At 37.0% G+C, this 12,630-nt stretch overlaps 1 protein-coding gene across 8 annotated transcripts in view; it reads left to right on the top strand.

Moving 5' to 3' along the window:
* Positions 1-12,630, top strand: part of BEGAIN (brain enriched guanylate kinase associated) — a gene marked incomplete at its 5' end in the record, with an annotated part of 164,064 nt that overhangs the window by 96,937 nt on the left and 54,497 nt on the right. For all 8 annotated transcript variants that reach the window (XM_084520128.1, XM_084520132.1, XM_084520133.1 and 5 more), the window contains 2 exons: positions 5,999-6,160; positions 12,192-12,258. In XM_084520128.1, the coding sequence (XP_084376254.1) occupies positions 5,999-6,160; positions 12,192-12,258 (229 nt within the window). The remainder of the gene's footprint in view (positions 1-5,998; positions 6,161-12,191; positions 12,259-12,630) is intronic.

The following is a 12,630-nucleotide window of genomic DNA, read 5'->3' as shown; positions in this document are numbered from 1 at the left end:
TTTCATGTTACTTCTGGTCAGGCCAGTCTTGATTTAATTCACTTGTCCAGTGTAATACCAGCCATGTGTGGCAAAGCCAGGTACAAGACTCAAAGCCCCAAAACACAGTTCAGGTCAGCTCCTACTTAAATGTTCTTTCTTCCAAGGCAGGATATTTACCCACAAAATACAATGACTTTGACTTAGGATTTCACAGTTGCATTACAATTTCTGTTCACTACCCAGAAATGAAAACCTTCAACTTGTTTTTTCAGTATATTTGACATGGACCTCTACCTGGAACTCATTTTGCATTCTCACTGCTTATTTCCATCTAAACACTGTTAACCAATTTTTGTTTTGATTACTCCTAGATCTATGTGAAGGAATGTAATCAGTTCATTCAGGGAGAATTTCAGCACTTCAGAAATGTTTTTGCTCCACGTTGAAACAACATTGCAGAACCATCTGCAAGGCAAAGCCTCGAGGTGGCAGAAAACATGAAAGTGCCACCAAAGCACATTCGTTTGCAGGTGGAGACCTGGGGTTTCCAGGACACTCCAACGATGGGGCAGCCCCCCAGATGTCAACTCTCAAGGAGAAACAGTCTTTGTAGTCTGTCTGAGGGTAATGTGCTCAAGAAATCCTCTGGCCTCCAGGCAGCTGATCAGCCCTGACTTTGCACGTCAGCATTCCTCTGTTATCAGGCCATCTGCTGGGCAGATGAGCTGGCAGGAGATCAGACAGGTACAATGAAAGCCTGCTTGTTTTCCAGCACACCTTCCTCAAAATAGAGCTGTCACCACATGGCTTTCACTGAAATGCTCCAATGAAATATATTCACCTGGAGCTTCTCCAGCCAGCGCTACAGATGAATCCTGACCAACTGCAGGCTGAGATGGGCATGAGCTCTCCATTACCATGGTGCTCACCAACCTGCTAACCCTTCCTTGGGGCTGTGCAGAGTGACCCCAATGTTCCAATGTTCAGCTTGAAGTAGAGAATTGGCAAGAACTTCTAGGAAAAAAAAAAAAGTATATATATATATATATATATATATATATAGTTTGTCCACTCGTTGCCTTTTGTGGACAGAGGTTTATTGGAAAGGGAGAGGTGATACCAGGGATACAAACATCTGTTTTCTTCCAATCTAGTGCAAACTGGGATGGCAAATTCTTAACACCAAGAAAGTACCAGATACTTTGATGGTAATTGAACTTGCCTGTAAATATTCTCAACTTTCTCACATAAAATAGACCAATTTTCACTAAATGTAGAGCCTGAATAGTGCAACCTCCCACCTGGTAAGATTTCCTCTTAACTGCCTCTGAATAGTTGCAGAGGACAACTCCATCAACAACATTCAACAGTGTGGACTGGTGTCTCTCTCTATCACTGCCCAAGGGGACAAGGCTTCAAAGGCCTTGGCTGACAGCAATTCCAGAATTCAAACCTGGCAATTACTGGCTGTTTACAATGTTCATGGACACGAATTTATGTGCCAACATATATTTCATATTTTATGTGTATGAACAGAGCTAATTGGTGAAAATAGTGCTTTGGAAAGTCTGAAGACCCATTTTTAATAACCTTTAAAGTGGTCTCCCTTGAGAGGTTTTCTTTCACCAGTTTAAATATTTAATATTGTACTTACTGTCTTTTTCTTCTAAAGAAATATTTTAATGAAGCAAAATGGGCAAAGACTTGCACACCACTGGTTGTCACAGCAGCAGAGCTTTAGAGAACAGTAGAAGAAACAGAGAGCCACTCATGCAAAAGGACCTACTATACAGGATTTTGAAACCTGTCCTGTAATTCCTTCCTCCCCCCCAGCTGCCTGAGATTCAGGAAGTCCGTGGTATATAGGATCGGTGTTTCCTAAACCATAGCACTATCAGATTACCACAGACTACTATTTGCAAATAAATCCTCTCCTTTCTCCTTGCAGCATTTCTCCAATTAAATTACTTTCTTACTTTTTAACTAATAAATATATATGCAAATATATATTAAAATATATTTAATTAAATTATATGCATATAAATGTTTGCTGAATATATACATTCTTTATTATATTGATGATTAAAAAAAAAACTAATTAAAATATATTGATTTACCAGCATTAAAAAAATTGTGCAGTGAACTTTTCTAATTAACTTGTATGTGACAAGCAGAATCAAAATGCAGCTAGTGTGTGGAGTTTGTCACCTTGGAGAAACAGGAAAATGCTCATGACTCCATACTTTTGACTTTTTATCTTTTCTCTTTTTTCATCCCTGTCTAAATTACCACTGCCAAATTTATAGTGGCACATGACAAAATGAAGTATTCTTTATAAAAAGACCTTCTAAAACAAGAAAGTACACAACAGCACCAGGAAAGAGGATTCAGGCATTTCATTCTGTGATAACACTGGAAGATAACAATGAGGGGGAGGAGAAGGCATTCAGAGAAAGAATGTCTGTTTCTTAACAAATGAAGAAGCTCATGAAATACCTTAGATGTGTATAAAACAAAAACTGAGCTTCTGATTCTGCTATTATAAATACTAAATTAGGGACTTTGTATCTAGAAAGATTTGTATATAGAAAGGTTTTTCATCTTTCTACTTTTTCTCCACTTTCCTTGCCTTTGCTTCGTAGGTGTTTTTTCATATATTACTGGAAGCAAGAGAAAACAACAGGCTTTACCTTAAAACAGTAATGTATAAGGGTCAATTCATCCATAAATCTAAACCATCCTGGGAATCCTGAAAAATCTTCTACTAGTGCTATAGCTATTAACACCCATTCAAGGGTTTCAGTCTGAGATTCAGGAAAACCTGTATTTGTGCCAATAGATAGACTACCGTAAGTATTAGTTTCACTAAGTCACTTCAGAACTTGCTTGGTTCAAGAAGGATATTGAATCAACTGTTTAAATACGTTCCCAGTACTTTCTCAATTGGGGTCCTTTTCCTTCTTTCTTTTCTATTTTTCTTTTCTTTTCTCTTTCTTTTCTCTCTTTCTTTTCCCACTTCCTTCCTTCCTTCCTTCCTTCCTTCCTTCCTTCCTTCCTTCCTTCCTTCCTTCCTTCCTTCCTTCCTTCCTTCCTTCCTTCCTTCCTCCCTCCCTCCCTCCCTCCCTCCCTTCCTTCCTCCCTTCCTTCCTTCCTTCTCTTTCTTTCCTTCTCTCTCTCTCTCTCTCTTTCTCCCATAAAAGTGGCTATAAGTTTCAGGCTATTCAGCATAGTTTTGTCAGACCATGCTTTCTTTCTAAAATTCTTAGTTTTCTGTCTAACAACTTATATTTTAATAATGATTCACTGTTGTGTATCTACTAACCCATCTTAAATAATCCCATTATATACTAGATGTTACTGTTCCTGTCTAAAAATTAATTCTACTTAAAAACAGGCAGATATTTTTTCATGTATCAGATGAATCAAAGTACATGTTCCATTAGGTTTTGGAGGGTTTATATCATTTTCTAAAAATATACATTTCAGGATGCCATCTTTCCAGCTTGGGTAATATAGCAAGTAGAAAAGAATTATGAGAATAACTTTGAAGTTGCCTAACTTATACTTTAACTATTTTTCCTTTTTTTTTTTTTTTTTTGTCTACAAAGTTACAGCTATGCTTTGATACCCAAAGCATTATGTGAAAGAGTGCATCTATATAGACTGTTTCCTTGCCTTATTAGAATGTGCTTGGTTGTTTTATACAGTCACTGCCAGCTGTTACTGACTTAAACATTCCTCACATTCCCATTTCGTTTGTACCCCTACAGCCTCCCAGTCCCCTGAGGTCAAACTCTTCTCTTGAACAAAACTCCCTAGGATGTTGTAACTGCCCCTGATCTAGCTTAACTTGTATTAACTGCATTTATCCAGCACAGAGCAGCAGCCTGGACATTTTTATCCAAAACCACAGCTCAAGGAGCTACTGTTCACTTTTTATACAAATCCTAGTGGACAGATTTTTAGAACAGCAGAAGACTAGAGATGAAATCTCTTTTCACTCTTTTCACAGTTTTCACAGAATCACAGAATGAGTGATGTTGGAAGGGACCTCTGGAGGTCATCTGGTCCAGCTCCTGCTCAAGCAGGGACACCCAGATCAGGTTGCCCAGGACCACATCCAGACAGCTTTTGAATATCTCTAATGAGTGAAACCCCACTGTAGTGTTATGACTCTGTAACCCACACTTCATAGAAAATCCAAGATTCCAGGTTAAAGGAAGGAAAACTGACCATTCTTCTTTCCTAAACTGAGCAGATAAATAACAAGAACAATGTCAGAAGCAGAGCAAGTGAAAGGTGGAATGATGTGACAACCTCATGAATAAAGATGTGTAGAAATGAGCAACGTGGCTTCAGATTCTTATTTCCTAGATAATTTGGCAGTTTTATTCACGGAGTGAAATATAAAAACTAAATGATTACATTAACTGGAGTTGCATTAAATGTCTGAATTAGAATATATTATTTTAAGAGAATATAACTACAAGTGGTAATCTAAGTATAACTGTAACCACGCAATATCTGTAATTGAAATAGAGCAGTGTTGGCAAAACATTAGACTGTTTCCTAGATCTAGGCTGCATGGATCAAGTAAGCAGCAATTGTAAAGCTTTTGTATTAACTTACTGAAGCTCCTACAGCAGCTGGTAAAGGAGAAGGCAGTCCCACTAAAGTGAGTTCAGATGTGTGTTTCTTGATGAATGGCATGTTGTTTCCACCTCTATTGTCTAATTAAAGACCCAGAATATTAGTCTGCTGAAGCTGATGTCAGTACTGTCTTGACATCAAAGGGAATCAAGATTTGCCATTCTTTTATGAAGAATGATTATTATCTTATGTTTAGAAAAAAAAGTAAGGCAATACACAGCACATCATGTAGTAGCCCTCTTTGCACCCTCTAGGTGACTGCAGGCTGCATTTCTGTGGTGCCTCAGAGATCCTGCCTGAGGCCAAGAGGTCATCTCAATACTAACAGAGGAAGCAGTATCTGAACCAAGTTACAGTAACATTACTCCCACTTTGCTGTTCACTTGGAAAATGTATTAGAATATTGAGGAGCTTACAAACTAAATAGGCTAGGAGGAAAGATTTCCATCATGCAAATAAGAATTGAGGCAAGAGGAGACTGTCTCACTTGAAGTAGCATAGTCAGGGAAAGTATCACCATCACTGCAAATCCAGGTGGACAGTTTGGGGCAGATGGCATTTTGACCATAACAATAAACATTTTGTTTGCATCTCCTGATTTTAGGCTATTTTATATCTTTTCTAAAATATAGAGAAAACAATAAAGTGAAAAAATTCCTCCCTCTTCAAATTCTCTGCTTACTGCTTTGCTTTCTGAAGGATTGTAACAGATGCTAGATTACAAGTAGGGCATAAATTCTTTCTTGATGAAAATACTGTGAAAAATTAGAGGGTTACATCAGTGTCTAGAAAGTCTTTGCTCCCAGATAAGCAGGAAAATGGGGAAGGATACATAATAATAATTGATTATTAGAATTACAATTCTCCAGATGAAAACCTAAATAGTAACATCATTAGCAGCCCTACAGGTAGGAAGTAAGGTGCTGATCAATCCAAATGAAACAAAATCTTCTTTCTCTACAAAATATATTATAACCTGGACTATTGGCAAATAATAGTTTTGCACACTTTATTTGGTCACTGCTCTATAAATATCTGCTACTTCAGTCATATTTTTGGGTAACCCTAAATGAAAGTTCCTGTGTGAAACCAAACTCTAGACTGTATTTTGTTTTTAATGAGGGTTCTTCCACAAAGTGTTCCATTATGGCTAATGAGATATTAGCAACAAATGCACTAGAAAGGACAGATGGGAAGATAGTCAACTGTCTAAATCAGAAGATTTTCAAAGTGCAGTAAACAAATTATTAAGCACAATTCTCTGGCTCAATGCCAACTTAGACTGTAGGGAATTGGTCAAAGAGTAGATCATGAAAAGCTTTTCAGGAGCAGCTAAATTCTACAGCTGTGGTCTTTGTTTTTCTAGTACTTTGCAAGAACAGAAGGGGGAATTACGAAAGCGTCTATCGTACACTACCCATAAGCTGGAAATGCTTGAAACGGAATTTGATTCTACACGTCAGTATCTTGAAATAGAATTGAGACGTGCTCAGGAGGAACTTGAAAAAGTAACTGAAAAACTGAGAAGGTTAGTAACTAACTTTTTGAAATAAACAGTTTTGAGGAATTTACAAACAGCTATGTTAAAGACATATGTAAGTAAAAATATAAACATATATTCTCAAACATAAATTATTTTTTAATGACTACACATTGTATTTTCATACTAAATATATGTATATCACATATCTGAACATATATTACATGCCACATAAATTATGTACATATGATATATAATATATCTTTGTATTGAGAGTAAACATGAAAATAGAAATATATAGGCAGATATATCTATCATATTGTTTATGTGTGAACATCATACATGCAGGGTAGTACTATGCTGCATTACACAAAGGCTATAAACACAATACATATACACTTACATATATATAGTTATACTGTATATATGTATATATACAGAAAATATTTTAATGAATTTGGCTGCATATTTTCAGTTGTTAGTCTCCATTGCACTGATAGAAGAAAAGAGAATTTGGTCCTTCTTCACTCAAAGCTTAGACAAAGTTTAAATTTATCAGTGATTCTTAATATCCATTTTCTCATTTGTTTGTAAAACTTCTGAACCTACAATTATCCATTTGTGCAGAAATGCATTTACATTTCTTGTGAGACCTTTCCTAAGCTTATGTGGATAATTGAACCATTTAATCTAATTCACTGGATGAGTCAAAACAAAATTATCATTCCAGGGCTATACCCAAAGAACTTATCTTCACTCTTTGAAAAAAAAAAAAAAAAAAAAAAAAAAGAAGAGAGCCAACCAAACAACCCAAACAACTCTATGAAAAATTTAAAAATAATTAAATAATTTTAAGGCTACAAGATCTCAAACTAGGAAACATCCTATTGGACTCATACCTTACATGTTTCTCAAACTGGGAGGCTTCCTAAAACAAGGCCAAAATGAGCAGGTTGGATGATGATTTTGAAATCTACACATATCCACCATGACCATTGTGAAGGCTTTCCATAACATTTTCTTGCCAACAATACATATTTTCCGTATCATTTCACTTAGAGTAGACCTACTGAAAGTAACTTTGCTCTTGATATATTTTTGTCCCATTACAGCTATGAGGACAGGGAATGCTAATAGTCTTTTCTCTTGAAACATTATTTCGAGCACAGTCATCATAATTCCTACATCATGCTTATCAGAGCATCCCACTTTCGTTAAAACAAAGGGGCAAAATACAGTCTCTTAAAAGACAGTAAGAAGCATCATATCAACTTCACTGGGCACTGATGATTTAAGTACCCTGCAAAAGTCATGTCAGACAGTCTTGGTTTTGCTTATGGCAAAGTCTAGCAATTGTACTTAAACATCAGATTAGTAGAACTCACTTTCCAGTAGTCTAATTGAACATTGTACAGTATTATGAAGAAAACTTATATTAAAAATTATGTTTCAGGGGGGTGATTACTCCCCTGAAGATATATTATAATGGAAGCCCAAAATATTTTATGAGGTGAGCTTTAACAATGTTTCTATTGAGAACAGCAAGGCATACAACAAGTTGAATGACTAGGTTTCCTAACCTGGAAGAGAATAATGTCAGAAACAAAACTGCCATCCAAAAGCGTGTCAGCAACATGTCACAGAGGAAAAACAGTGTGAGAAAAACAAGGAACCAGAATTAGTTTCAATAACATGTTTCTTGCTTTATTCACTGCACAGGGAGATAAATTCAGCCCCTACTAATAAATAAACCCGGTGTAACATGATCCCAGTTGCATACTAGAGAACATTTCTGTTATTAAACTTCCATTATCAAGGAGTGCAGAATTTTTCCAAGAGGCTGAATAGCCATCCTTTTCTACTCCTTTCTGAATGCCTTTACCCTCTTAACTCATACAGAATGAACAACATTACTACTAGGCCTCCTCTCTCTAACCCTCACAGGGAGGACATTTATGTGGCTCCATGGTCAAGTTTTTTGACCTCTCTTTTTCTTTTTTGTCCCAGTGGGAGACGGAGCAAGGCAGAGCTGAGTGGGTTAAATATTAACTGTAAAGCATAGCTTTGGCTCTGAAAACTGACTGAAAATACATTGGGGGGTTCATATGCCTCACAGTGATCTCCCTATCTGACATGACCAGCATGGCTTTTTCAAGTCAATTTTTTAATTATACTCAAATACCAATCTTGGAACCAAAACCTTTCTCCAAAGGTCATGCAGGGTTTCCTGCTCGAGACCACACCCTGGGTGCCAGCTGTGCAAGGTCTCCCTTCCTAGCTTTTACCAGGGAGTACAGTTATTTTAGGACACAAGGAGTAAACCTGTACGAATATATTTTTAGTGCAAATATTAGCCCACATGCGTAATTATTTCACCAAAAGCAAGACATATCATAGATTGAAAGGGCTATCTGAACAGAAATCCTATGGCTGCATTAGCTTTCAAATAAATAGGGGGAAAACTCTTGTTTTCATAAGAAAGACCATGTTACTTCTGATAACAGATAAGGAAGAGGGCTTTTGAACAAGAAGTTATTTTAACAGTCACTCTTCAAAGCTAAACTGTACTCTGGTTGAAATTCCCTTCTTTGCAGGTCAGCACAAACCTGTTTTACTTCAGATATATCTCACGGCTTTAAGGGGGCTTGAAATAGAGTGGAAACAGACTTGTGCAGGCTTTCTCTTCAGTGATGATCTGTAGTCTTAGAGAGAAATGTGGTGTTTGCTGTGTTAGAGCGCTGATACATAATATTAAATGTGGTCTAAATACATGTACTTCTCAGTAAACTCTAATTTAACTGAGAATCTAAACATGCATTTAATGCATGCACATTATTATGATACACATGTACTTGTGGAGGCACATGGGTATCATCTAAATATATGAATTTAACAATACAAAAAAAGTCATAAAAATATAAGTTATCAATTCACATAAAAGGAGCTTATTCTTAATGCATTTTCATGGGTTAGTGAAGCTGACCTATTCTTTGCTTTATTCGCAAAGAAGACAAATTTACAACATCAGAATGTTTTATACTTCACAAGGTTTTTGTTATCTAGGTTTTGTTTTTTTTGTTGTTGTTGTTGTTTTTTCCTGTAAACAGGAAAAATTCTCTTATCATTTCCTCATCTGATCATTTCAAATTGGAATTATTTTCCCTACTCCACTTCTATTTCACACTGTTGCCCAAAGATAGATTTGATTACTGGGTTCTTTTATTCCTTTAACACTTTCTTCCATATATTTATGGGTCCATTTCTCCCCTTGCCACCCACATTTGCTGACACTTCTTTTGGCAGAGTGGATTTCCAATTTAGGTTTTATATGTGTATGTGCATGTCTATGTGTTTGGGTATATGTGAGCATTTGTGCTTATTTTGACTACCTTTGCATACTGTTCTCGATAGAAACAATTTTTGAAGCTCAGCTTCCTATATACTGTGGATTTTTGGTTTCAATTTACTGTTTGGGTTTGATTTGCCTAGTAGGCAATTTTTTGTAGAAAAAAAAAGAAAAAAGAAAAAAGAAGCATTGCCAGCCAAGAATGATTATTTAATGGTAACTGATCTTCCAGTCATTCACACCAGGAGAAAAATGGTCTCTGCAGAACCGTTGATGCATTGCCACTGTAATAAGCCATATATACAGGTAGTAATCACTGCTGGTTCAGTTCAAGACACGTAAAGTGAACAATTCAATATGTCAACCTTCAATATCTCCCTTGAGCTCTCCATGTGGATCCATACTGCACAGACTGGGGTACAGAGAGGCTTGAGCTAGAAAAGCCCTGAACCAATATTATTTCCACTTTTCTTTCATTAATTTTTGCAGATACTTTTGAACCCATGCAAACTTTCACGAAGTTGCAGATGCTAAATTTGACATCAGTTTTACACCGTCTCTAGCTGAGCCACGAAATGCTAGAGGATTGCTACAAAATATATTTAATCTGTTCTATTTTGATTTTCTTGAGGAAAGGCTGCAGACCATGACTGACGAGATACTAGGGCACCTCTGGTCTCAGCCAGCAGGCTCTATCTTATTTTTATAAATCCTTGTTCCCCACACCACGGCATGCAGCCCTACCAACATGACATAAGAACTAGTGCTGAATAGCTCTCTGCAGACAAAGCCACTTTAAGCCTCCTCACTTCTACTAACTTATCAAAATCATCTCTGCATTCTCCTTTGCCATGAAAAGATGGGTATAGGGTATCCTGAGATTTCTCTCTGTTGTGTTGACTTTAGCTAAATACCAATAAATGCCAAGTATACCTGCAGCTGCACAAATAAATGTCTGTATAGAGGCCTAGTAGCAAATGCCGCATCTAACAGGAACACGGAGAATGCAGAGATCCATGAACTTGATTCAATCCTTTAAGTCACCTGGACATTTACACAATAGCATTGTGAGAACAGGTGAGTAATGACTGAGCCATAGGTTAGTAAAAGTCTCACAAATTTCCAGCCCATTGAGGTCACCACCTTTGCAAACACCATTTACCATCCATCCTCCTCACGGGGTGGAAATCTCTGTGCAGCAGCTCTGTAAAATATGCAGTACACCAAATTTTTCCCAAGACTAACAATATATATTTGAAATTGCCACCCTGAGCCTGGCTTGACTCTCTGTGCCCCTGGGAGCTTCATCTGTGGGTATGTCCTTACCTTGCCCACAAAGCATCTGTCCTCAGCACAGAACTTTCTGCTCAGAGCTGTGTGGCAGATGTTACAGTATAACTGTGAGCCTTACAAGAGGCACTGCCAGCCCCTGGCCTGCCCCTGAATGGAGGATTTGTTTTATGCAACTGGAAAGAAAATCTCCATGGCAACAGAAGGAGGGAGAAACCTGAACTGTCACTGCAAGGAAGGGGTGGGATGGACCCCTCCGTTCGTAACCATGGCATGGGCTGATTGCACATCTCAGTTCTGATTTCAGCAGCCACTCCTATCCACACGATAAATCAAAGGTAATTCTTTAATCCCAATTCCTTGCTGGTCATTGTGGAAACTAAATCCAGGTTCAGGCTTCTCACACAAAGTGGCTTTGTGCTGAATGAATGTGTATTACATCCGAGTTCGCTTATACAATTCTCTAACACATTGCCTAAAATCAACTTACCCCTTAAAATACCTTGACCTATTGACCTAACATTCTCAGTGCAAACATTTAGATGCATTCAGACAAACTTTTTACAGCTGAACTTCTAACATAGACTTTACATTTGTTATACACCCTGCTGAAGTGGTATGTACCAACAAAAACAAGGAGCTACCCTCTTTATCTTCTGTGGACAGAAAGGCACAGCTACTACTGAAATAGGAATGTGTTTCCCATAGACTATGCAGCTTGCTCACAACAGTAGTGAGGTTACAATCCAAGGAACCTAACGATGTACAGACTGAAACTTTTCTTTGGTGTATTGCTCTGTAATAAGCCGGGAAGCTTCATTTTGTGAGTCCTTTCAATCCTTCGGTGCTGATAAAAATAAATACACACCTTTTCCAGGCCACGCTATCTAAATTTATTTGCTGGATGAAAATAAGATGTGTTGCTGAGGTTCAAGGAGGTGCAATTCCTTGAACTTTTGTCAAAAGAGTATTCTCTTCTAAGTCATGTGGAATTGCCTCCATGTTGCTTTTACTGCAGTCATTAGGTTTCTGCTGCAATTCTCCATATTAAGAGAGCCTGGTAATTTTCTTTCTTTAGTGTCTAAGTAGAAAGTTCATGTCTCCTGCCTGACATGTTATTCCTGAGTCTAATGAAAAGCTATAATGCCTTTGTTCAAGTTATGAAGCTGTGATGCATGTCTGCACACAAGTGCAGAACAGCAAACACATTTTCACTTCTTGATGGAACTTGCCACTAAGTCTAGTAAGCAAAAATGACAAAGTTTGCTTAGGAAGTAAGTGGTAATTATCTTTCAAAGGCAACCACTGACTGGCAACAGGAGTGATAAGAAAATAGATTTCAAGTAGTGTAAAGCCAAGGTTTTGTACTGATGTGAAAATTACAGGTGAAAAAACAACACAAAGAACAATACATGAAATTACATGATATCATTTTTGTTTTAGGATACAAAACAATTACCTAGCCTTACAAAGAATTAATCAGGATCTGGAAGATAAACTTTACAGAATGGTAAGTTATCATAAGTGAACTCTTCTTTTTTTTATTATTTTTTAATATCAAATGTGTTTTTATGGTTTTTGAATCCTAGAACAAACATACATACTCCAAATGCATTATGCTTAAAAAAATGATATATGGTTTTATCAATATCATGTTCCAGAACCCAAACTGTGTAAGATGGTATGTCTCCATTAATTTAAATGGAGATTGCATTTGCTGATGATCTGGCTGAGTAAATTGTAGCTTTAAAATAATTCTCATTAATTTAGTTAATAACTTTGTGGGTTTTAAATATTTATGTTTTCATTAAGTAACAAATTTAAATAAGGTAATTCAACGTTTTCTCATGCTTCTTAGATACTTTCATTCGGATTTTATTAA

This window comes from Aythya ferina (assembly GCF_964211825.1).
Source record: "Aythya ferina genome assembly, chromosome: 5".
In the NCBI taxonomy this organism is placed as follows: domain Eukaryota; kingdom Metazoa; phylum Chordata; class Aves; order Anseriformes; family Anatidae; genus Aythya; species Aythya ferina.
Note: the sequence above shows the minus strand (reverse complement) of the source record. Positions and strands in the feature narration are given on the sequence as shown.